Raw genomic sequence first — 25,622 nt, forward strand, 5'->3', positions numbered from 1 at the left:
GCAGAAATATTTAGACAACATTTAAAAACACAGATTACAGTAATTGAAATATTCATTTATTTAAATAGGTTTTTTTTACAGGTCAATACAATAAAATGTCATTTAAATCAAAAGTGTTCGTCAGTGGTCTTTCCTGCGAGGCTCCGTGGCTTTGCTCAGGTTTCCCGCCTCCTGCTTCAGGACGCTCAGAAGAGACTGCGAACTCTCCAGGATCTGCAGAAGAAAACAAATCTTTAATTAACGTTGATGTTGACCTGAGAGAGAAAGTTGTGATACGAGTCAAAAACCTTGTTGGTTTTAATCACCGTTGTAAAGGGAGGCACTAGTTTGGGGGTGAACTGAACCTCCCGTCACGAGTAAGTAACAGTCATGAGGTCGAGTCAACAACAATGACGTGTGTGTGAGGTAACGGTTTGAAAACAAAACAATTATGTTAAGATTATTGAAGGTCTTACCTTACATTTAGTTAGGGGTGTTCGAAAAAATAAAAAGTATAGATATTCATTAGAACAGTATCGATGTGTTCCTTCTTTTTTGGGGGGCTTTTATATCATATTTTATTTTTAGAATCATTATTTTATAGCTCATGTTTATACATAAAAAGTACAATAACATGCAAATATTCACTTTCAGCGTTTGCAATTCCCGGCCACTAGCTGGCAGCAGAGGAATTATATCCACTTTATAACGGCAATGACTGAGGGCGAGAGGATACAGTTGACTAAAGCTCATTTTTGGACATATTTTTGTTTTTAAAACAAATGAACGCAGTTACGACTTCGTCAAGAGTCAACGTGGTCTTTAAATTCTGAAACACCAGAATTACAATATCTCAATACACCCCCGTATCACGATACATATCTTAGCACCAAGATACTTTCCGAACTCATGGCTCGGGGCAAAATCGGGCCCGCCAAATAATTGTATGTGGCCCATGGTGTGGTTGAAATGGAAATGGATCAATGTTCATGTCGATACGGTGACCTAAATATACGATGTCTAGTAAAGTAAATGTATAGATTGAGAAGGACAGTTTCAGAGATAATTAAGATATATTGATCCTTAGAGAATAAAGAATAATATAACATTGGGACTCGTACTTCTTGTTACAGACATATTGGTATAGGAAGGATTTTGGTCCCTTGTATGATAAGTTCAACACTGCTACCTTCCAGCAAAACGATCTGAAAAACATGTGTTCCTGGCCATCATGCTGGATGCTGGATTCATATTCAATAAGATGTTTTTTTTTAAGGTTTTTTAAAAAAACATAACAAGATGACTTTCAAGACCTTGTTGTACGCGGACTCGGTCTCGGCGATGGTGCGGTCCAGGTTGCTGCGGGCCAGGCATCTCTGCGCCAGGCTCTCGTTGACCCGGCTGAGCTTCTCCGTGAGGACCCGGATGTCGTGCTGCAGACGCTCCTTCTCCTGCTCCTCCTGCTTGATCTGTCGGTTCAGCTCCTCGCGCTTCTTGCTCAGGTCGTCGATGCCTGGGGGGGCGAGGGGCGAGGGACGGGGGGGACAGGGTCAAGCTGGTGGACTTTCACGAGAAAAACTCAACTCCAACTGCAACAAATACTCACAACTCATGTCTTAAATCTTGTTACGAATATTGTTTTTTAATCTGTCTGTTTTGAGTCTGAGTCTTATAAACAAAATGAATGATTATTATTTAAATTGTATTATTTAAATTGTCATATACTCTGGGAGATTTCACCGAACAATGAAAAGAAGAGGCACGTCAATGAGAATGAATTAAGGGAGAAAGAGTGAACATTAAAATATTAAGTGATTGTTTATGACGCGTGATAAGCAAATAAACCGGAAGTGACGCAACGAAGAGTCATCACGTCCAGTCTGGTGTCAACAGAGTCAGAAGGTTTTGGTAAACAAAGTCCTTTGGGATTTTTGTTTGTGGACATGCCGAGCTACTGTGGTGCAGCTCACTGCTCCAACAAGAGGACGGACGGGTTCAGCCTCTTCAAGCTTCCGGCGGACGAACATCTGCGCGGGAAGTGGGTTCCGACCATCTTCGAGAACTTCGCGAAGCTGTATAAACTTTATTCGTCGGTCAAAGTGTTTACGAAAACGTTCAACTTACTGCACAATATGTATATTTTTGATGTTTATATTTGATTTTATATAGTGATATTCTTTATTAAAAATGAACGCGTAGTGATCTCTGAATAAATACATCTAAATAATAAATAAATATGAATAATAATAATAAAATAATAATATTATATAAATAAAATAATAAACAATTTCCCGAAGGAGACTTTCTGAGGATCAATAAAGTTCTACCTTACCTACATCTATCATCAAACTAGTCATTGACTATCTATGACAGAAAAGGAAGAGAATATAGATGTAGACAATGTTTTAATCGCCTTTTCTAAAAGATGACAGCGTTTTAATGTCTTCTCTAAAAAAGAAAATAGTTACTTACACTTTACCAGTTCGTTGTTGTAGGTCTGGAGAGCAGCAGCTTTCTGAGTCATTTTCGTCTTTTATATAAATAATAGTTTGCTGTTGAGGATCAAAAACACATCCAACGAGCGATTTCAAGAAGCGGTATTCCAGAGAAAGTGTGAAAATAAGGAGAAAATACACTTAAGAATTGAAGACGAAGCGGATTAACGTTGACAGCGGGAGCCGCGAGCACTGACTGACGCGCTCGAACATGGCGGGTCTCCTAGACAACGACTGGCAGGGGTTTAAATGGAATATAGCGCCCTCGTGAGGTTCGGAGGAAACACACGTTAAATATATATGTGTGTTTTCAAACATATAACTTATTAGGGGAAGTAATTCTATATATATATTAATAATATATATGATTAATTTCCCTTCATCCAAACGTTTAAAAATAGTAAATCAATAATTTTAGGGTGTTTTTGTCAGGATCCTACATTTATCTTTGACATTGTTTGTTGTTATGAAAATCATACTATTGTTCCCTGTCTTAAGACATTCTTATTTGTGCTTCTCATGATTTTCTGTGACTCCTGTGTTTGTCTTATGTGTCTTAGCCTTTTAAAGTATGTATTTTGATTGTTAAAGCACTTTGTGACCCTGGACTAGAAAGACGCTTTTCAAATAACTATTACTTACTTACCTTTCTGACCTCTCAGCCTGGCCTTGACAACTTTCTCTAGTCTTCATAGTGTGACTCATCAGTTAAATTCAAATACGTCTGGCTGTGGAGGTGAATGCAAAAACATTAAAACATGAATGTACTAAAGGGATCATTTCCATCTCACCTGTGTGTGTGAATATTTATTGTTATCGCTTTTATGCAGCATTATTTAGGGTTTGCTAATTGTAAACTTTATGTGTGGTATTTCGATTCATTTCCAGCTACAACATGTAGTTTTCCTGAAATTAAGGCAGAAAAAAAACTGTCAGAAAACGGTGTCTGGTCATTTTAAAAGTACGTAGGAAATTGATTCATGAGTTCTTTTATATATTGATATACTTATTACATAAAATTGTAAAAGTAAATTTTAAAATAAAATAGCGTTACATTAAATGTTTTTGTTTTTAGTTATTTATAAGACATAGTCATCACAATCTTCACAAGTAATGAAATCAATTTTGTGATCACGACTAAGAGTTGATGTGATGAGGAGAATATTTGTAATGTAACAACATAATACAATTTAAAAATAGAGTACACTTAAAAAAAACAATGATCTACTTTTAAATTAATTAAATATTAAAACAAGACATACAAACATTGGTCCTGTACAGAATAAGACGTGTTTTGTGTACAACAAACTTGACCAGGTGAACAAAAACGATGATATATTTTTTGAATATATATATTTTTTAATTCACAAATGAATATTTGAATATCTGGAATGGATTTAGCTAAATAAAGATTTGTGAATATGACATTGGTATATATAATGCTCATTATTTTATTCTTGGTAATGATAAAACAATAATGTGTCTTTTCATTCTTTGATTTAAAAAAAACAAAAAAAAACGTATAAACACTCCAAGTATTTAACAAAAAAAATTCTGTGTTCACAAAAATTACATTAAGTATTTATGGGAGAAACGTTGTGAATTTTTTTTTTCTTAATTTGCAAATGTATTTGTCATTAACCATGTTCTTCCTCTTTTTGTATCTGTTATCATTATCATTTCTCTTTTATTATGAATGTAAATAAATGTATTATGATTCCTGATATGTGTTTTTATCCATAAACGCACAGAGTAACAAAATAAGTGTATTTTTTATTTTTTATTTTGTAAATCGGATAGGGAACAGTATATCTTGGGTCTATCCAAGTTTTGTTAGAAAATATATGTATTTTTGTGAGTGTAATTATTGAATCAAACGTGTCCATCAGGTGTGGTACTACTCTCTGAATAATCTATCATCATGACGTCAGCACTAGTGGGCGGGGTTTACGTCCAGGCACCATGGCTTCGGTAGGAACCGAGGTAAGTGAGTGGACACAATATAGCGCAGACTCGCGTCTTTTCCGTGCCTTTCCTGGCTCTTCTCGCATCTCCGCCATGTTGTGCACTTGACCAGCGTCTTGTTCTGGCCAGAAACGTTGTCGTCCGTTCGCGGGGAACTGCGAGCGGGCAGGCTTTTGTGCTTACCGGAGGGCAGCTGAATGTGCAGGAAGATGCTGTGCCCCGGAACCTGAATAGCTCAAGCACACGCGTGTAATGCCGTAGACTCGAGTATGAGCCATTCATGGTCCCGGGGGCCACGGTAATATCCCGCTTCTGTTCACGTTAAACACTTTGAATTAACCCTTAAAAATATGTTGACTCTGGTCACGTATCGATACAAACTCGTTTTTTTTTTCAACTAGTTGTTGTTTGAAGGCGCACTGGCGTGTCGTTGAGAATGGCTCTTTAGCTCGCTGCTGCTAGCTGTGCTAGTTAGCAAGACTACCTTCTCAGCCGCAAATAAGATCAAATGCTGAAAATGACTTGGTTTGATCTGATCGAGTGTCAATGGTTCGTTTTGTCTTCATCTCGCCGGTATTATGGTCTGTGCTGTGTACAGTTGTCCTGACGATAGATGATGGACTCAGCTGCTCACAACCTCCAGTGTAAACATGTGGCGCCAGATACTAAATCTAAGCTTTTAATGTTGTTTTTTCTAATACATCAAATGTCTTCACTTGTCTTGTAGCTTTAAATATGTTTACAAACTATACCTGTTGACTGACGTCATATCCTTATCAATACACATGTTAAACATGGTTCTATTCAAACTGTTGGTACTGACATCTGGTTTAAAGTAGAGGTTTTATTTTTGATCTTTTCAAAGTTTACATTTTAAAATCATGTTAGATGTTAGCATCTATCATATGTCAATCTTTAGGCAAAAGGGCATCATCTGGACCACCAAGTTTTTTTTTCAATTACCAGCTTAATGGTTGGTTTTAAATGAAAGAAGATTAAGGAAATATGGGAGATAATAGAAGGAGAAGAGATGATGGATGTCAACAACTATACAGAGAGTAGAAGTGATGTTGAAGGAACGGAATTTGTTTGGTGAAAGACGACGAATACAGTGATAATTCAGATATTTTTAGCCTTCAAGAATGAAAAGACAATGTCTTCTTTGACTCATACTTCCTGTTACAGATAGCTAAATAATATCCTTTTCCCAGGCAGCAACTAAAACTATTAAATGTCAACTAATGTTAAACTTCAACTCTCTGGACTTGCTCACATGTTTCAAATGTTGAATCTTCCTCTCCAATATGCAGTTAGTCCCTCATCATGACCATATTTTGAACTTATTACTTTATAAATTTCACCGTCTGAAATCTCAGCGAACGAGAGGTTACGAGAGCGGAGTCCATTATGATGTAATATTGTCTTCACTCCTCCTCCAGCCAGCTGTAATCATGCCCCGCTTTGTTTATACAATGACTCCCTTGGAGGTGGAGATTTTCGTGATTGATGAAACGTGGTGACAAACCTTGATACTTGACCAATCACAGCAAGAGTGGGTGTGGTTATGGTAAACACGATTTCCTCTACAGAAAAATGAAGCGTTTTCAGTGGGCGTTTTTTTTAATGAAGTGATGAATGTATAGAATGAACATTATCTAAATCAATTCGGCCTACATCAAGTACAACATGTATTCTTCACTGGCAGTTCCTCTCATTACTGTAACTCGATTTGTAGAATAAGTGCTTCACAAATGATAAATGGAGATTTGCATTCAGCATGTTGCACACGTCCATGTTGTAGCCCAAATAAATAGTTTTATCTGTCAGTATATCGGTTAGTTTTTGTAAAAATTACATGATGATGTAATTCAGAACGGATAAAAAAAAAAAGGATCATGTGTTAAAGTCCGTTGATAGGTAACCCTTATGTTACATGTTAATTTACCAGCTTCAATTAGCTTAATTCATAGCTTTTGAACTATCGGTAAATGTACTTTTATGCCACTGTTTTACTATTTTGAAGGTATCCTAGTTACTTCAATATACATTGATTGTTGTAGGGGTCATACAAGCTTTCTGTCCAAAGAAGGTGTACTTTTTTAGGTCACCGTGTTACAGGTGACTTTTGAGGAGATATTTATGTTTATGTATGTAGACTGACTTATGAAGATAATTAAGCTTATTTAAAGGCTCAAGCAAAGCAAATAATCATTGGTATTAATTAATTATTAATTGTATAATAACTACATCAAAGAACGTTTAGCCCCTCTATGTTTGTATTAGGTCCTTGATCTTGCAAAGTGGTAAATGAAAATGTATTCTAGTCAAAATTCTGCTAGACTTAATCAGAAATGTGGGGCTTGTTGATGGGTATTTTTTGATATTGTTTAGAAGTTTGGAGCAGTGCCAAAGATTTGAACAGCAGTGTTTACTAATTTTGAGGGTTACCTTAAAATACACCCACTAAATCCGTCTAAAAGCATCAGAGAGAAGGGTCTGTAAAGCAAGAACACGTTATTGTGTCGAGACAGTATGACTGTCAAATCAGTTTTTTTGATCTGTTAAAAAAACAATTGGTATTGTTTGGCTTTTATTATTAAACATGTTTGAAAACCTTGTAAGTAGTTTCCAGGAAGGATTCCGACTCCTCCGGTTGCGATAGCAAGTAGGAGACTCCCTTGATGAAAAATATGTCGGCTCAATTTGAGAATGTTTCAAATGATACCGATTGATAACAAGCTCACTGAACGGGCAGATTACATTAAAAACAAGCAAATTAAATAATTGTGATGAAGATACTACTGTTGACTTTGGCATGATTGTTTCAAAGCTCTCCGATCCATTGTTTTATGCCGTCAAGTGGATTCACTGGAAGATTAGCAAATACAACATGTTTCGTTCATCCCGATAAGATTCCTGTGCATAGTAAGACTCTCTCTAGTCAATTATCGTTTGTAGAGATTATCCGATTTAATCCCAGGGGGACCAATTTAATACAAAAACGATACCCCCTACTTTACATGTTAATGAACGTAGGGGTTACCGTTTTCCAGGGAAATTCGTTCATTGAAAATGATTTGAACATTTGGTTCTGGATGGATTCTGTCTCTCGTCTAAAAGTCGGCTCGAACTCCCTGGTACCTTATCATGCTTTTGGCTCCGCAGTGACAAAATGGCCTTCGCTTGTGGTCATGAAATATGACCCTTATTCTAATATATACACTAGTCTGGAGGGAGTGTGAGACACTGTTCTCTCCTTCCGTTGGTTCAGTTTAGGATTGAGTAGGAATTGAAATAAAGAATGGTTGCCATGTAAAATACTCAAATTCCTACCTTCGGAGGGTTCTTGCAAGCGAAAGGGAAAAGTAGAGTATGTGTTTGGAAAAAAAAAAAGCTCCAATAGAGGGAGCTAACCGGTCACATGACCGTTGAGGTGAACGTGTAGAAGGGGAAGAGGAACAATCTGTTCGGCACATTCCCTCTGCCTTGTGCCTTCAATATCTTTCCCCCCCAACATCCCTATATCCCTCCCACCGTCTTTGGCTCTTTCATTTACTCGCCCTCTCTGGCTCTCAGCTTCCCTCTCTCCTCTCGCCAACGGAAGTCTGAGAAGGAAAAACAGGTATGCTTCCTAGAAGAAGACGGGAGAGACGGCATCGGGGGTTTCTTGAATAGTTGAAGGGATGCATGCTGCAGGGATTCCGTACCGTCGTGTCAATTCCGGGGTTGATGCTGCCTTTTGTCAACACTGTTGTTTGACTTGTCAGATAGAGTCTTATAACGTTAGCACCTTTTTTCTTTTTTCTTTTTTTTTCTTCTATAGCCTGTTGCGACATAATTTCAAGAGATTCATGCTTAGAGTGTAAGTAGAAACCAATCATGATATAGGAGTGAGGAAGAGGACATTCATTGTTGATGCCCAAATTAGATCTGTGTGAAAAAAGATTAAAGTAACTCAAGCAAGACGTTCCAGTTAGAGGTCAGAGAGCATATGTAATGTATGTTGTACTTTCAGGACAGAAGGGTAAACTGATGACCCCTCAAATGTAAGAATTCTTAAGACACTCATTGACCGGTTCAGGACTCGTACTATCTTTTCCCTTTATCTGTGATGCATCTGGGATTCATTGTTTTGTTGGAGTAGCCACTCTGTCACTGTTTATATTTCATCTAATCTGTCACCATTTTTTTTTTGTGACCGTCTGCAGGAGAAGTATCGTGTGGCGACTGCCACGACATACTCTTTTAAGATCAGATGTCCTTTTATCTGAATTGTTAGTTATTTCCCTTGAGGTACAAAGCAAAGCATTCTTCAATGCTTCTCTACCAACCCCTTTGATACTAAAGCTTCTTGCAGAAACGTGCCCCCTATCCCAATCTGAAGATCTCCAGGTTCTCAATATTCTCCCTCTAGTGGAACCTTGCTGCAAGGACAGCGTTGTCAGTAAACAATCTGGTTGTGAAATGGCGGAGCTCTGCAGACAGCCTTCTCTCTCTCCCTCCCCCCTCTCCTTTTTCTGCATTGGTTGCTGTTCCACTCTCCACCACTAGGGGGCACATGCTTGGCCCTTTTTGTGTCTTACTGTACTTGACCCATAAAAGATTCCTATAACCGATACCCTCTATTAGCTCATGGAATTCCCTTTGAAACCTGGGAGGCCATTGTGTTCTCTCAGAGCCAATGTTTCTTGGCGAAACAACAACAACAACAGGTTTATGATCTGACCTTATTGACAAGAAAAATATCTTGCAATTCCCACCGCTTTCTTTTATTTGTTTCAAGACTTAAATGTTGATGCGACTTGTTGTTTCTTGTGGCCCTTTTTTTTTGGGGGGGTGGGGGGTGTTACTCTTGAATCTCAAAGGCAGCTTTCAGTGCCTGAGAAGAAGAAGAAGGCAGCATACTCCAGAGATAGTGTTTCCCATGCTTTTGAGTCATTGCTTTTATATTCAGCAGCAGCACATAGACACGGGTTGTTTGATGAAAGCATTTATGAAGGCTATAGAAGAAAAGATTTATTGGGACGCTTAAGAAAAGCAGAAGCAGTTGGGGGTCTTGTAATCCTGTAGGATTCTTTTCCAGGGGCTCATTGCATGATTGATTTACTCAACAGGAATGAATGAATGATATGATCCCGTGTGTCTCTTGCTTAAAGGATTCAAGAATGAAGCTTCGTATACAGCTTTTCTTCTGTTTGGCCAAATATTTTGCATGAAAATAAAACGATAAAAGGGGGTTGCCGGTCAAAACCGATCCACAGAGCTTTTACAGGGAGGTTCATGCTGAGTAGAGCTGCCGCAAATGATTATTTTGATATAAACAACAAAACAATTACAGATTCTTTCTTTCAATTAGTCAACTCGACAATAATTAAATTTAACGTACATTGAAGATTTCCTGAAGAGCATGCAGCTTCTCTTACACAACCATAAACAGGTTTGTGGTAATCGAAAATAAAGACAATTAGTTTGAGAGTTTTGATAAGAAAACAAGAAACTTATTCAAAGAATTCTGAAGATAAAAAAAAAAGTAGCAAACAGTCACTTCAGAGAAGTCAGTGGGAGGTGCAGCAGTCATTCTGAAAGGGAATACTTAAAGAAATAAACAGATTTATAATAAACAGAAAGATTTAAATTATTAATTTGTCCTCACTACTTTTATTGCAGACGCAATCCCCAACTATTCGACTTATCATGGCCGCCCTATCTCTAAGCACCAGCTTCTTGTCATTACTAATTCTTTTTATACAAGTTTTATTATGTATTTTTGCCTGTCCCCTAAACTAAAGCATGTCTGCACTATATGGCCAACATACTTTTTAACCGACGTAATAATCCTGGATTGGATGGTTTATCATGACTAATATTATATGGTCCTATAGAAACTACAAACTTTAATTATGTGCTCTCACATATTTAAGAATAACTTTTCATGTTTTTTGTTCCAGCCCGCTGGTCTTGCCAAGGGCAGCATTCACAAAGGTGCGTCAACGGCTCAAGAAGGACTCGAACCAACAGGAAATGGACAGTCAGGTAACAAACCAATCATATTTTTTATCTATTATTGCTCCTAAAGCCTAACTTATGTCTATTTTTTTTGTGATGATTTGCAGAGGATGACGTAGCAGCAAGACTGGCACCTTCACCTGTTGTGGAGACCATGTTAAATGGCGGAGAATCCGTCGGTGCGAGAAGCAGGAGCCCCATACTTGGTTCCACCACGGACAACCACAAGACTTTGCTGTTGGTTCATGAAAATGGAACCTCAGAAAAAGAGACACCCCACGGTTCAGTAACTGGAAGCAATGGATTTATCCTCATGAAGCCGCAACAGGAAGGCGGCTCGTCCACCTCGCCGTCTTTGGCAGCGTCTCCTCACAGGACTAACTGGATGCCTTCGGGCTCCCCTACTGGGAAAGACACCGCCAAACCCCACGTTAACGCATCACCTGGTAATGCAGAAGATGAAGCGAGGACTGACACTGACACTGGGATTCTATCAGAAGGACTTTCAGAGACTAGAAATGGACCATCCCCGTCTCTTGCGCCGACACCAGCCACAGTACACAGAGCTCGAAAGACTATGTCACGGCCTGCTGTCAGTCAAGCACAGAAGGTACAGAAATCACTTCAGCAATACTGCGGATACTTTGTGTTTAATTCTCTTGACCCGAATATTTAATTTAAGAATATTAAGATTATATTAAGATAAGATAAGTACTTTTCATCTGGCTGGGATATTGTGTCAAGGGAAATATGAATTATAAGGTGTGATTATTTTAATAGTGCCAAGAGAGCAACACAGCAGGTCCACATAAATTACACTCTAGAAAGACAAATATAAGTGAAAAACAGTTTGGCATCTCACATCATTACATAATAATCACCAGGTTCTGTAAAAGGACATGTGTATGCTCTAGTCAAATATTTGATCCTAGCTTTAAAATCTTGCAAATATGGGAAATATTTGAATTGTAAAATGACTTTGACTTTCCTAAAAGACAGTCCACATACAAGGAATAACATACCCCATAGCATTTACTGTTTCTAGGTCTAAAACAATAGACCTAAAACATATTTTATGTTCATGTACAGAGTAGCTACCAACATGATAAGTGTATAATGTCATTTTTCTACTATCCAATTATAAAACATGTCACAAGCCAGATGAAAAGAACCTTAAAAGTTTATTGAGGTCATTTTCACTTTTGTTTAGATTTTTATGTTCTCAATAATAATTCAAATGAATTGTTAATAAAAGTTTAAGATTTAATTCCAGTTTGTCAGTATAAAGCTTTGTCTGTGTGACTGGGCTATTGTTCAAGTCGTTGATGTACAGTATAGTTGACGCAGATAAATCTTTTTACAATGACAATTCATTATCAATGCATTTATCAAAGTAGTTACAGGATTATCTGGCTCTATCTGGTGACATGTAAGACAAGATATTCCTTAACTAGTCCCACGAGGGGAAAGTCCAGATTCGGGGCTAGTTTCTCTAAAAGCCCATACAAGTGAGACCAGATGTTTGTTGAAGCTGAGCCTTCAAGTGCAATTCAAGTAATTGTTAACTTGTATAATAGCTTAGATAAGTCTTTAATTAAATCATTCATTATCGTTTAAATAATCCATAAAAAGATAGAACTACTGAACACTTATTCCTCCCGTTTCATGAACCGCTAGCTTCCTGAATGTCTTGTCTGTTTTTGCTTACAAACAAACAAACTGAACAATATACTTATTTTTAGAAATTTGATTTAATTAATACTAGTAGCACAAATTCATGAGGCAGGAATACATTTTTTATAATAAAACCGAGAATCTACATCAACAAGAAGTTTCACAAAAGCAGCATCTGTTGTGTGCTGAAACATCAACAAACCCTCGTCACTAATTCCAGACTACAGAATATAACAAACAATACATTTTAAAAATCATAATTCCACTTTCCTGCAAACGTACTCATAAATCATGTATTGGCCCCCAAATTATAGATTTAATTTTTCTCTCAATTTTGTATTTAATTGAATAATGTCACTGCCTGAAGAGAAATGAAAATGAAACATTCCATAATAAATGTATTTCTAGGGCTTTTGTCCAAGGCATTCAACCCAGGTAGAGCAGTATTATCCTTTTTGTCTCATAAAACCTGACTCTGCTCTTCTCATCTCTGTGTAGATGTTTTCTAAAACCCAACATCCTTTGTTGTGATTGGGTTTCTAAATAAACCGGGTATACAGGGGTATAGGGTGACACAATTGTGATAGCTGAGCGATATATTGACTTGCATTATGTGCTACACTTTGATGCGTGTGACGACTAAAATGATTCTAATATTTATACTGGATGATTCTACTGGGGAAAGAGGGATATTTGAACCTAAAATACACCTAAAATGAAGAAATACTTGTTTAGTCATGCATACTGAGGAACCAAGCCCCCCCAGAGAGTCGGTGAATCCCCCAATGTTACAACTTTTAATATAAATCGATGCATTTATGAATGTTGCGATAAAGATGCTATTATAAATCTTAAACATTAAGCTATTGTAAATGGGATTTATCTGCTGTAAGTATTAACTTCAATAACTCTTTCAATTGGGTTTCTGAAGAAAGAAACACTAAAGATTGGGGTGAAATTAAAAGCAAAAAGGAAGATATTATTTTAATTCATGGTGAAAAAGTACAAATGAAATTATTAACATCAATGTTAATGAAACATTTCTTAATGATCATTTTTAAATATGCATGTAGATCTGATTTAATCTGGTTATATCTCCTTTTAATTGCTTTGAATAGACAAAACATGAAGTCAGATTTCAAAAGTTATTTTTTAAGACAGTGATGAAGTGATGAACAATATGACTAATGTAACTTTGTGTCCACAGCTCCTAAAGAAAGAGCTGAGGGAGGCCCAGGGCGTGAAAACGGAGAGCTCTGATCCACCCGACGCACAGCAATCCACGCAGGAGTTTATCGATGGAAACCACCTACCTCAGAATCCTCCAGACGCACCAGCGTTGGCACAAACAAGCGCACCGGTCTCGCCAGAGACGGCACCTTCCGCTTCGGCTGCTCCAGTTGTCGTTGCCACGGCGAAGCTACAACCAGGTCCCGACATGTTCCACAAGCACTGTGTATGAAGTTTTGAGACCGATGTCACCAGTTTCTCCTGATCTTACCTTTTTATAGGCTCCTATCCTGTTGGATGGTCCCGTAAGAAGAAGAGAAAAATGGGAACATACAGTCTGGTTCCCAAGAAGAAATCGAAAGTTCTGAGACAAAGGACAGTTTTGGAAATGTTCAAGGAGCTACAGCAGAATGCTAAAAGCCCAGAGGTGAGTGCTGTTACAAATACAACATTTTTCAAACGTTTAACTAGAGATTTGATCAAATAAAAACATATTTAAAGTGAACATGGCACCTGGTGTAGGTTGTTACAGTGTTAAACGTGATTTTCTGCCTCCGTTTCAGCAAAAGCAAGAATCCATAATTAATGGAGAGAAAGTGGAACACGCTTTTGAGGAGGAGGAATCGGAAGAAGATTCCGAGGAAGATCCTCAAAATCATTCGGCTGAGGAGGGATCGGTCACTGCTGTCCACGAAGAAACATCTGAGGTTGTCACTTCGTTCATGAGTAGTTCATCAATGACACATTAGTTTTAGGGCAACTAATGTCCAACTATCTTGACTCACTCACATGTTTCAAATGTTGAATCTTCCTCTCAAGACGCAGTAAGTTCCTCATCATGACCATGTTTTGAACTCATTACTTTATAAAGTTCTCCCCCGTCTGAAAACTGGGCGAACGAGAGGTTACGAGAGCGGAGTCCATTATGACGTAATAATGGCTTCACTCCTCCTCCAGCCAGCTTTAATCACACCCGGCTTTGTTTATACAACAAGTCCCTTGGTGGTAGAGACTTCCTGGAGGTTTGACCAATCACAACAGAGTGGGTGTGGTTATGGTTAACAAGATCAAATCTGTGTTTTCAGTGGGCGGGGCTTAAGATCATTTTCTTATGTAAATATTTCAATGAAAAGAGAGTTTTGTACAAACCGTCACTGATGATACAATAGAGTCTAACATCTATTTAACCCACTTAAATCAACACATTCGTTTTCCCTGAACAATTAATAACAATTCACATTTTGTGACTTAGACTTAGACCTTGGGTGACTCAATCGATTCAAATAAAGGTTGTGGGTCAAACTAAATCTATATTTAGCAAATTGTCTTTATCAGGAAGTCATAGTCTGATGGTGATATTGTGTTTTCATTTTATTTTTTGGAAGCTCCTTCTATTTAACCATCATATTCGTACTCTTTTACTAAACCTTTTTTTTACTTTTCTTGGGAGTCTCTATATCTTCATTTAAACGCTGACATATCCATTGATTGAAATGTTAATGTGAAACATTAATCTACTTTGATTTAGAAACAATCATTTATTTATCAATTTTGTTTATTGATACGTGGGACCACTCCCAATTTTTCATGATCGCGTCCTGCTGACGGGCTATAGTTGTGTCCATCTAAAAATAAATGTTGTTTTTGTTTTGGTCAAGATGGGGGAGGAGCCGTATTCCGATGAATCTGGAGAAGACGGGGAAGAGGAAGGAACCGAGTCTGACTTGGTGAGTCCACCACATCAATGCTGGAGACTTTCTGAGGAATCAATGGTGATGTAAGAAAAAACAGCTGTGCAGACCGACCCAGAGAAGAGACCGTTTGTTGACTCATCAGGGTCGAGATTTAATGTTGAATCAAAATGACAGTTTTAATATTGAGAGAAACTCGACTCTCAAGATGACGATATTGTTTGATGAAAATGACTGGACGTTAAATCCAAATGAACAGCTGTAATTAAATTGTATGTTTGTCTGAGCCTGACAATACAGCAATAATTGTTTCAAGTTGCTCGACGCATATGAACCTAATATCAAGATAAGACGCACAACTGGATTATTGAAGCAATGTTTGGTCTGATGACGTCACTGTGACGCAACCGTCTCTCGTCTGTCGCAGAGCTCCGAGTCGAGTCTGAAGAAGAAGTTGAAAAAGAAATTAAAAGCAGACAGTGCCTGGCTCAAGCCGTCCAGGAAGAGGAAGAGGAGGCTAAAGGGTAAAGGTACAACCTTTTATTGCTGTTAATAATTCAAGGGATGCAGCATAAACTCAATTGAATATTCTAAATAATCCAAATTGTCGATCTTCATTCCCTCTAATGCTTCGTCCTCTTCAGAACGAGAGTTGCTGGTTGAGCCTCAGGCTGCAGCAGCTCCATCAGAAGATATGAAGGAATTCACAAAGATCCCCACAGAGTCTCACACCGTCAGTGAAGCCAGAATTCCTGGGGTCCCCTCACAGGACCAAGGTGAGCTTGGCTTGCCAATTTTTCTTTTTTTTTAAACTCATTAATTTAATGTATTATATCATAGAGCATCATATTATCCAGGAAGTCTGCTTGAAAATGAGTGCAGAACAGCTGTTCTTGGAGAACGTCTTCACTAGTAATGAGGATTTTGACTAAAGAAATACTCGACCCTGGTGGAAATATTTCACAAAGCTTCTTGGTCAAAAGTTGTATTTATCACTTCACTCGCACTTAAGTTTCACATTATGGTATGTAATCTCTTCACGTTGATTGTATATAGCAAAATTTAAGTGTGGAAATTCTCAATTTAGCATTTTTTAATAGGTAAAGCCTAACAAATAAATAAGAAGAGAAGTTTAGTACATCAGAGATACAACATTCTTAAAAAAAGTGGATATTGTAAACCTTTCTCCGAGTAATGGGTTTTAATAAGGAAAATGGCAATAACAATCCAAATAGTATAAGCATAACCGAACGTTACATTTCCAATATTGTTAAGACAAAAATAAAAGATATTCTAAAAACACTGCGTCAAGTACACAGAAAAATCTTTGGTTTGTGTGTAGTTGGTTCAAGTTAAAAACAGCAACAAATCTAACATGTTCCAAATTAGAATCAAAACATTGAACTTTACTTGTCAATTAAACTTTTTTTTTTCAGTAATGTAAATTTGCAAAAGATACCACAGGAATCTTTTCAACACAAAAATAAAATTAATATTTACACCACTTGCTGCTGATGGGCTGTTTAATACAAAAATGTCTCTTTTAAAGGAAATGTGTTCTATAAAAAAAAAATATATATATATATTTATATATACACACACACACACACACACACACAAATAATGATGAAATAAAAGCAGGTTATTTTGCAGACCATCATTATAGCTATCTTCGTTGGACTGGAAAAAAAATATTATACATTTTTGGCAGAAACCTGGACAAATCGTTGTAGCACTATCACTGACTGTAGGATGGTTAAGTTTCTACTGCCCTAGTTGAAGCTTTTTTTTTCTTTACTCGTGTAAAATATTTATTCGTCAAAATGTGTGTACTGTGTGTTCCAACAGGCTCAACAATCGAGGAAGCTCAGGAGCTTCCTCTGTGCAGCTGTCGGATGGAGACACCGAAGAGTCGGGAGATTCTTATCTTGGCCGACAGGAAGTGCATGGCTACGGAGAGCGTTGACGGACAGCTCACACGCTGCCAGGGTGCCGTCCTGAAACAGGAAATGATGCGACCGTCCAACTCCGTCCAGCTGCTGGTGCTCTGCGAAGACCATCGTGGCGGCATGGTGAAGCACCAGTGTTGTCCGGGCTGCGGCTTCTTCTGCAGAGCCGTGAGTGTCCCATCATGCATCTCTTCGTTTTTTCGAATCTCTTCGGTTTTATTTATTTACTTTTTTTCGCAGGGGACCTTCATGGAGTGTCAACCGGACGTCACCATCTCCCACCGGTTCCACCTCGCCTGTGCCTCGGTGCTGAAAGGACAGTCCTTCTGTCCCCACTGCGGCGAAGAGGCCAGTAAGTCGAAGGAAGTGACCATCGCCAACGCCGACACCACCTCCACCGTCCCGCCGCCGCTCACCCACGCTCCTGCTGTGTCGGTGGCCCCCGAGGGACGAGCGGACACCACCACCGGCAGGTAACAAGTCTTCTCCTGACTATCACGTTGTCGTCACCGTGGGGGAAATGCAAAGACGATGTTCTGTCAGCACATCCAGGTCACAGTTGGCGAGTCTCTCCAGCGACAGAGCCGACAGCTCGCTGTCCAGACAGTCTTCACAAGAGTTCGGGCAGTCGGTCGGTCCCGGGTCCTCCAGGGCCGCATCTCTGCAGGGAAGTGTTACATCCAACCCTCCAGGACCACCGAAGGAGACTCTGGAAAGTGTCTTGATGGCTCTCGACACAGAGAAGTATGTTTGAATGTCCCTTCCTATGATGGAAAAATTCAATATTTGACTCTTGATTTCATCTTTTCAGACCGAAGAAACTTCGATTCCATCCGAAACAAATCTACCTTTCAGCTAAACAGGGAGAACTAAAGAAGGTTTTACTAATGTTGGGTAAGTAAACAACATTTTTTTGTGATAAAATACGAATACTATCCGGCAAACATGTGTTTTTCTGTAATTTACAGTGGATGGTATCGACCCGAACTTCAAGATGGAAGCACAGAGTAAACGCACACCGCTCCATGCAGCAGCCGAGGGAGGATTTAAAGACATCTGCCACATGCTCGTACAAGTAAGACGTTTTATGTCAAACTATTATTGAAACCATGGAGACAATGAAGATACTTTCTTTATAAATTGCACATTAAAACAGCTTGTAGTTAATTGATCTATTAAAAGTGTGTCTGGTTCTTTCTTAAGTGATTTTATTGATTTATTCTTTTATTATTCTTATTTATTTTTGAACATTAAATATATTCATATATTTAATTATTTTTTTGTTTAATATTCTGGTTTATTTTTGAAAGCCCAAATACATAAATATATATATATATATTGATAATAAATGCACTGGAAAAAATACAATATAATTCAAAACTGGATTCATATTCTGCAAATCATAATGCAAATATAATATTTTTATCTCTATATAACTTTAAATTTTTCATAAAAATAAAGTGAAATAACGTTGTCATGGAGATATTTGAGCGAGTCTGTGTTGTCACTCAGGCCGGTGCCAACCTGGACATGTGTGACGAGGACCAGCGAACGCCACTGATGGAGGCGTGTGAGAACAATCACATGCAGACCGTCATGTACCTGCTGAGAGCTGGAGCCAGTGCCACACACAAGGTGAGACAATCGAGAGTGAAAAGTGTTGTCCGGCTGCCTGATGGTTCTTGTTCATGATTCCATATCCTTTTTCTCCCGTTTTTTTCAGGATGTTGAAGGGTTCACTTGTCTCCATCTAGCGGCGAAATCTGGTCACTACGACATCGTTGAATATCTTCTATCAACGAAGCTGATCAACATTAATTGTCAGGTTTGTATATTTATATACTTTCTTCAACGTTTTATAATATCTGACCCTTTTTTATGGAAGTAAGTCCGTGTCATCGGGATATTGAATGGTTGAAATGAACATTTCAAATGTTAAAACTTAATTCTAAATGTTTCTGAATTGTTTGAAAACAAAATTGAATTCAACAACTTTTATACCTAAAGCTTGTCAAGATTTGTTTTATTAAATAATTGAATTAAATAATTTGCCATATATTGTTTGTAATTGTAGAAGCATAGATATATTTGTAGTATTGTCAAGTACTTGACTCTGGCTTTGCAGAATTTATAGACAACATGACTCTTGACGAAGTAGCTTTTATATGTTTTGAAAGTAAAATATGTCCAAACGTCAGCTTTAAAAACTGCTGGAGCGACTGTATCCTCTCGTCCTCAGGCTTCAACTGGGATTCATTGTTCCTTTAGCTACGGAGGACTAATGACTGCTGCTTTTTACTGGCCTGAAGTTTAAATTAATAATATATAAGTTTAAATGAATATTTGTGTGTTAATTGTAAATTTGAAAATGGAATTCTTTCATTTTATACAAACTTTATTGTAATATAAACCATAAAATGATTATTATAAAAGCCAAATAATGAAAGAAATCAAAACCGTTCTATTGAAAATCTATAGGTAAAACATTAAGTAAACACCTTTACTTCCATTACTGAGACGTATATTCTGCACAGGACGATGGTGGATGGACAGCCTTGATCTGGGCGACTGAATACAAACACGTCGACCAAGTGAAGCTTCTTCTCACCAACGGAGCCGACATCAGCGTCAGAGACAAGGTCTGCTACATGTTCAACTATGAGCTCAACATTATTCTCTGAACATATCGACACGACGCGTCTTGTCTGCAGGAGGAGAACATCTGCCTGCACTGGGCGGCGTTCTCTGGCAGCCTGGAGATTGCTACGCTGCTTCTGAACGCTAACTGTGACATTCACGTCGTCAACATCCACGGAGATTCTCCGCTGCACATCGCTGCGAGGGAGAGTCGCCTCGAGTGTGTCACGTAAGTGGAAGAAACGTTAGCCGTGATGGAAACGTAATTTGCTTGTGAACAGAACGATCATCATCAGAACATGTTGATGGTGTTTCTCCTCATGTTGTGAGTCCAGGGTAGAGGTTCCTTGTGTCACCGTTTGAAATGCTTCGGTAGAACCGAGTATCAAAACATGCTTCGTCGTTCGGAGCTCACAGGTTATTCAAGTGGTTATAATGCTGCTGGTGATTGGCTCTCGCATAACAATGATTTCCTGAAGCAGAAAAAATAAAGCATGGTTAGCAAAGACATGTTTTGGTTACGCCTACAGACTGGTGTTTACGTACACAGAGGTTTACTGTTTATCACAAGATGGCTCCGACATTCGTCTGTCTGCCAGTAAAGAAGATTCATCTTGTGATGTATAGATCTACGGTCACATGTGTCTGTGTTGTGATGGACTGTTCATTTAATTGAGTCTCGTTCACCAAGTTGAGTCTTTTTTCCAGTGATGCAGTTCATGATCATAACTGTAGTTCTTCGTTCAAGTTAACACACATTTCAATTGAAGTGTTTCTGAGCTCAGGATAGTATTTGGATGAAAAAGATAAATTAAACTGTTTTTGACCAACTTCGATTTCATTTGAAATTGAATATATATATTGTGTGTGTGTGTATAAATATTTTTTATATATATATATATATATATATATATATATATATATATATATATATATACTATTGCAAAGTACGTCAATGTTGGTTAAAAAAAAATGTGGTAAAAAAAACAGCTTGGAGTGAACATTTACTGAAGCTCAAGATTTGTGTAATATAATTTTCTTTTTGTTATAAATAAACTTATAAAATTGCTATTCAAAAAAGTTCTGTTCCAGAACCGGTATTGGAGTGAAGGTATCTTTAATGGTACCAGTTTCAAAAATGTTTAAAACATGAAAATTAAAAAAAAATGTAAAACATGAATTATAATAATTATGATTCTTAATCCTAATCAAGGGTTAGAAAATAAACACGTTTTTATTCACAAAAATGTTTTACTGTATTTTCCGGACTATTAGTCGCAGTTTTGTTCATAGTTTTATGAACAAAACTCATAGCGATTTATGTGTGAAATTATTAACACATTATTACCAGTATATAATTTCACATGTTATTTTCACATAAACCGCAAGAGGGCGCTCTAGGCCTGTGTTGATAATTCAGCAGTTCTACCTCCCGAATTAGTGGAGTTGTTTAAACGTTACACCGATGATGAAGATATCATTGGATTTTATTTATTTGGAGTTACACAGATGGTTATGTAAGCTTCTGTTTTTTCCTTCTTTATTATGCATTTTTGTGGGCGACTAATAGTGCGGAAAATACGGTACTTCTTTTGGTTCAACTCACTTCATGGTCCATTAAAAGAAATCGTGAAACTAGGGAATTAGTTTGCATACTCAGAACCATGTAAATTATTAAGAAAAAAAAGATTAGTAATAAATATAATTCAAAACCAAAAGTATCGCTCCTACTTGTTTATTGTCTGAGTCGACTGAATCCGTTCCTTCTCAGGCTCTTCTTGTCTCGAGGAGCAAACGTGTTCGCAAAGAACCGTGAAGGAGAATCTCCCATCGACTGCAGCAGCCACAGCTCCAAGGTCTGGGCCGCCCTGCAGGCCAACAGGAGGGAGAGGAACGCCAGGAACCCCCGACGGGAGCAGAAAACTCTCCACAGGTTTGTTCGTGACAGAAGGATGTCTGAATCAAAGGGGGCGCGCTCACATGTTGGTGTCTCCCACAGCGATGTTTCTCTGGGGCAAGAAAGAGTTCCCATCCCTTGTGTCAACTCGGTGGACGGCGTTTCCTGCCCGGACGATTACAAGTACATCCCAGAAAACTGCGTCACGTCTCCCATGAACATCAACAGGAACATCACACACTTGCAGGTCAGTTTTTTGAGGATTCAAGCACACAAAAAAAAAAAAATTTGTGGAGAGACTGACTTAAGACTTTCTGGTGTCGGACCTTCAGTACTGTGTGTGCAAAGAGGATTGTTCCACCAGCACCTGCATGTGTGGACAGCTCAGTCTGCGCTGCTGGTACGACAAGGTAGGACGGATTGAGAATTAACTTCACAGTCGTCTTGAGTTTACTGAGGTGTTCCGTCTGCAGACTGGATGTCTCTTGCCCGAGTTCTACCGCGAGGAGCCGCCACTGATCTTTGAATGTAACCACGCGTGCTCTTGTTGGAGGACCTGCAAGAACCGGGTGGTGCAGAATGGACTCAGGTATTGGTCACATTAGAGGTTTTTTTCCTCTGCCGGAACCTCATCAACTGACTTTTTGTCATGTGGACTTCCCAGGACTCGACTCCAGCTCTTCAGGACCGATAAGAAAGGCTGGGGTGTCCGGACTCTTCAAGACATCCCCAAGGGAACCTTTGTTTGCGAGTGAGACTCAGTTTTTAAAATCATTATTATCGCTATTCATGACAATTTAGACCCTTAGAGTCTTGATCCAAAAATATCTACATATGAAATACTAGGTTTGTATCGATCACTTTCAATCTCAATAGAAAAATACAATGTAGATCAGTCCCCGACTTCTATGCACTGATTTAATGTCTGTATTATGTTTACGGATCGACCTTCAGATAAAAAAAAGTAAAAGTTAATCATATAAAGTTTGTGTTTCACTCATTTCCACAAGTTCAAATGTTTATTTTTTAAGTAAACTTGACTGAAACGAAACAAAACACCTTTCAGACAGTAATAATCAATAGAACAGAAATTATATAAATTATTTTTTCATTCTGTGTGGACGGGATCAAAGTAATGGAGTCGGTCCCTGGACTGTGGATTGTGGATCAGTGATGTGGACTACAGACCTATCAGAGGTTTTGGGGTCATTAGGTCAAGGAGAAGGAGGGCAGAAGACCCCCATGAAAATTCAATTTTGATTCAATTTAATTAATAAATATAAACTAATAAAGATTTCCAGATTTTTTTTTAATCCTTTTGTAAGATCCATGATGCACCTGAACTTTTTTATTTTCCTCGTCATAGTTTGAGATTTTCAAATGTATATTTTGACCCTCAGCTGGTTCTTTATATGAGCAGACATGTGGTCTCTCTTCATCTAGAAATCGCTATTAAGTTACTAAATGCTGTATATTTTTCAGGGATAATTGCATGTATGTGTACATACTATGTACTTTTATGGATTTCTGCTCAGTTTAGGGAAATATATTCGACTACATTTTATATTAATTTTAATAATACGGATATGTATTTAGTATATTTTTTATTTAAAAAAAAAATCGATTTACTGTATAGATATACACATTGTTTATATATTTAATGTATTGATATGGATGTTTATATGTTTTGTATTTATATGGTTTTCTGTTTAGCAATATTTGACTGAATATTTCTTTAAACAAAATTAAATTGTAAAAGCTTTAATTTTCTTGTGTTTTGTTGTCGCTTATTTTGCTTTATTTCTTTTTATGAATTTGTATTAATTTAGTTTGTAAATGTAAACGGTTGCATATGGTTGTAAAAGATGAACGTCTCCGCAGATACGTGGGCGAGATCATCTCCGAAGCCGAGGCCGACCTGCGACAGAACGACTCGTATCTCTTCAGTCTGGACGACAAGGTACAGCCTCGGCGTTGAGTCACATGGTTCGCTCTCTCGCTAACGAGCGTGTTTTTGTTTTTTTTACCCGCCGCAGCCACAGGACATGTACTGCATCGACGCTCGTTTCTACGGCAACATCAGCAGGTTCCTCAACCACATGTGCGAGCCCAACCTGTTCGCCTGCCGCGTCTTCACGACCCACCAGGACCTTCGCTTCCCGCACATCGGCTTCTTCGCCAGCGAGAACGTCAAAGCCGGAGAAGAGCTCGGGTGAGACCTTCGCCCAGAAGACGTCTCTCTCTCTCTCTCTCTCTCTCTCTCGCTCCTTCTTCAGCTGCTCTTTCTTTCCCACAGGTTTAACTACGGCGACCATTTCTGGGAGGTGAAAAGCAAGACGTTCTGCTGCGAGTGCGGATCCTCCAAGTGCAAGTTTTCGTCCGCGGCCACGGAGTCGCTGCAGGCCGACAGCACGCCGCAGGAACAGCCGGCGCCGCCGCAGGAACAGCCGCCGCAGGAACAGCCGGGCCCCGACACCAGCTCGCCCGGCAACGCCCACTAACCTTTGACCCCGCCGCGTCATCCACCACCTCGTCTCATCGATCATGGACTGTTTTGATAACTTGAGCGGCGAGGACAGTGACAGGAACTCTACTGCCCCCGCGACAACCTTCTGTCAAAATCTTTTTTTTCAAATCTCTCCCGGAACGATCGAGGGTCCGGGGGGGGGTGGAAGATCTTCATGTTTTTACTGGCAACACCCTCATACACGGTGCTGCGCCCACTTCTTCAACCATTCCACGAACGGATCAAGACGTTTGTCATTTTTCCCAGCAGGCTTTGAGGAAGAAAGAAAATAATCTTACTTGAGTCTAGTTTATCCGGTCACCGATTTTTTTTTTTTTTCTTTCTCATCATAGGCGTCACACGGTCGTGACTCGAAGTGTTCATAAACGTTTTTACTTTTTTATCAAGTCCACATGATCTAGTTTGTATAATAAGAGAACATTGTTTTGTTTTTTTTAATGCTTAGTTCCATCTCCACTTTTGTAAATGTGCTGTAGTGGGTTTGTTGATTTTTAGTTTGTTGCCAACAGACGCCACCTGTCTTTATGAACGTCTGTGACAAAGTCTGTGCGAAAAGGTAAATGATGGACGGATGGACGGGACGACCAACTTCCTCTTGTACGTTCTGTTACATATTCAAGTGGAAACAATGCATCTGATTGGTTGTATCTTTTTCAATAAATTTACTACTAATGCATTTAACCTGTTGCACTTTTATCACATTTTCTTTCTCTTATGTCTTTGTTGGTTCTTGGTTAGAGGGCGTCTGGTTATTTCAAGGTTTCTGCCTCAAAGGGCTTATGACTTTTTTATACTCACCTGTCTTACTTTACTTCGGTGGATTATTCAGAGAAATTGATGCCTTTTAATCTGGAAATGTATTTTTGTTGGACCCATGTGAACCGAACATCTTGTCTTCCTACTACTTTCAGGTAGTGAAATGTTCATAAAGCTTCATGAAGCATCCACGTTTTGTTTGGAGCCGCCCCCCCCCCCCCCCCCTCAGTGGCTTCTGTGGCTCAAAATGATAGTGAATTTTCTCTATAATAGTTGCTCAAAGTTGGCAGTGAGTGACATTTAATTGACTCTGAAAATGATGCTTCGTGAAGCTTCATCAAACCATCAATACTTGCAGGTGATTCAAAGTTCTAAATTCCAATGACACCTTGAAAGGTTGAACGGGAGATGTGTTGACCGGTCAAAAGGTCATGGCAGAGACAACTACTAAAACACTACTAAAAGTATGATGACATTTTTTTTTAAAGGTTGTCTATACAAGTAGTAAATATATGGGACAAGAACCACGAGGATAAACATCATCTATCAGAATATAATGGAGGATTTTTCTAATATAAATAATGTAGAAATACAAGCAGCTTTAAAGTAAAAAGCTGTGTCATAATTAAAATAAAAAGAGTTAACTAAATTTTACATTGGTAACATACTTTTGGGAAGTGAAATAAAAAATATAATTTAGATTATAATAGAAAGACTAAGCAGCTTTTCCTTGATTTTCTGAGACTCCTGTGTTGGTCTTTGTGTTATCTTGACCTTTTAAGTATATATTTTATTGAGTATTGTTTAGATTTTTTA

General features: G+C 38.4%; 2 protein-coding genes across 4 annotated transcripts; one reads left to right on the plus strand and one right to left on the minus strand.

Moving 5' to 3' along the window:
* Window positions 1-34: 34 nt before the first annotated feature.
* ssna1 (Sjogren syndrome nuclear autoantigen 1) lies at window positions 35-2,679 on the minus strand. The gene is made up of 3 exons (XM_087791033.1): window positions 2,452-2,679; window positions 1,293-1,492; window positions 35-213 (listed from the first exon to the last, which is right to left on the minus strand). The coding sequence occupies exons 1-3, from the start codon at window positions 2,501-2,503 to the stop codon at window positions 121-123; spliced, it is 345 nt and encodes a 114-aa protein (XP_087647159.1). The 5' UTR covers window positions 2,504-2,679; the 3' UTR covers window positions 35-120.
* Window positions 2,680-4,414: 1,735 nt separating this feature from the next.
* Window positions 4,415-24,731, plus strand: ehmt1b (euchromatic histone-lysine N-methyltransferase 1b). Of its 3 annotated transcripts, XM_087791036.1 has the most exons (26): window positions 4,415-4,457; window positions 10,388-10,472; window positions 10,553-11,055; window positions 13,327-13,549; window positions 13,631-13,776; window positions 13,913-14,056; window positions 15,008-15,076; window positions 15,468-15,570; window positions 15,685-15,816; window positions 16,889-17,157; window positions 17,230-17,462; window positions 17,533-17,733; window positions 17,801-17,883; window positions 17,958-18,064; window positions 18,502-18,624; window positions 18,713-18,814; window positions 19,524-19,628; window positions 19,701-19,855; window positions 21,398-21,559; window positions 21,626-21,770; window positions 21,856-21,933; window positions 21,997-22,112; window positions 22,188-22,274; window positions 23,405-23,483; window positions 23,560-23,735; window positions 23,820-24,731. In XM_087791036.1, the coding sequence occupies exons 1-26, from the start codon at window positions 4,437-4,439 to the stop codon at window positions 24,022-24,024; spliced, it is 3,852 nt and encodes a 1,283-aa protein (XP_087647162.1). In that variant the 5' UTR covers window positions 4,415-4,436; the 3' UTR covers window positions 24,025-24,731. The 3 variants fall into 3 exon arrangements, with proteins under 3 accessions (XP_087647162.1, XP_087647160.1, XP_087647161.1); XM_087791034.1 differs by having other exon boundaries at window positions 21,398-21,770; XM_087791035.1 differs by having other exon boundaries at window positions 15,468-15,564; window positions 21,398-21,770.
* Window positions 24,732-25,622: the final 891 nt, after the last annotated feature.

The sequence above is a fragment of the Callionymus lyra genome, chromosome 5 (assembly GCF_982586985.1).
Source record: "Callionymus lyra chromosome 5, fCalLyr1.hap1.1, whole genome shotgun sequence".
In the NCBI taxonomy this organism is placed as follows: Eukaryota; Metazoa; Chordata; class Actinopteri; order Syngnathiformes; family Callionymidae; genus Callionymus; species Callionymus lyra.

What these genes read in the sequence shown, in the direction of transcription:
- ssna1 (XM_087791033.1), bottom strand. Translation starts at nt 2,503, where the DNA reads ATGACTCAGAAAGCTGCTGCTCTCCAGACCTACAACAACGAACTGGTA. An exon ending in CAACAACGAACTGGTAAAGT is followed by an intron (nt 1,493 to 2,451) that starts GTAAGTAACTAT and finishes TCGCCCCCCCAG; the next exon opens with GCATCGACGACCTGAGCAAG. An exon ending in CCGAGTCCGCGTACAACAAG is followed by an intron (nt 214 to 1,292) that starts GTCTTGAAAGTC and finishes TTTCTTCTGCAG; the next exon opens with ATCCTGGAGAGTTCGCAGTC.
- ehmt1b (XM_087791034.1), top strand. Translation starts at nt 4,437, where the DNA reads ATGGCTTCGGTAGGAACCGAG. An exon ending in AAGGAACCGAGTCTGACTTG is followed by an intron (nt 15,077 to 15,467) that starts GTGAGTCCACCA and finishes CGTCTGTCGCAG; the next exon opens with AGCTCCGAGTCGAGTCTGAA. An exon ending in ACATCAGCGTCAGAGACAAG is followed by an intron (nt 19,629 to 19,700) that starts GTCTGCTACATG and finishes TCTTGTCTGCAG; the next exon opens with GAGGAGAACATCTGCCTGCA.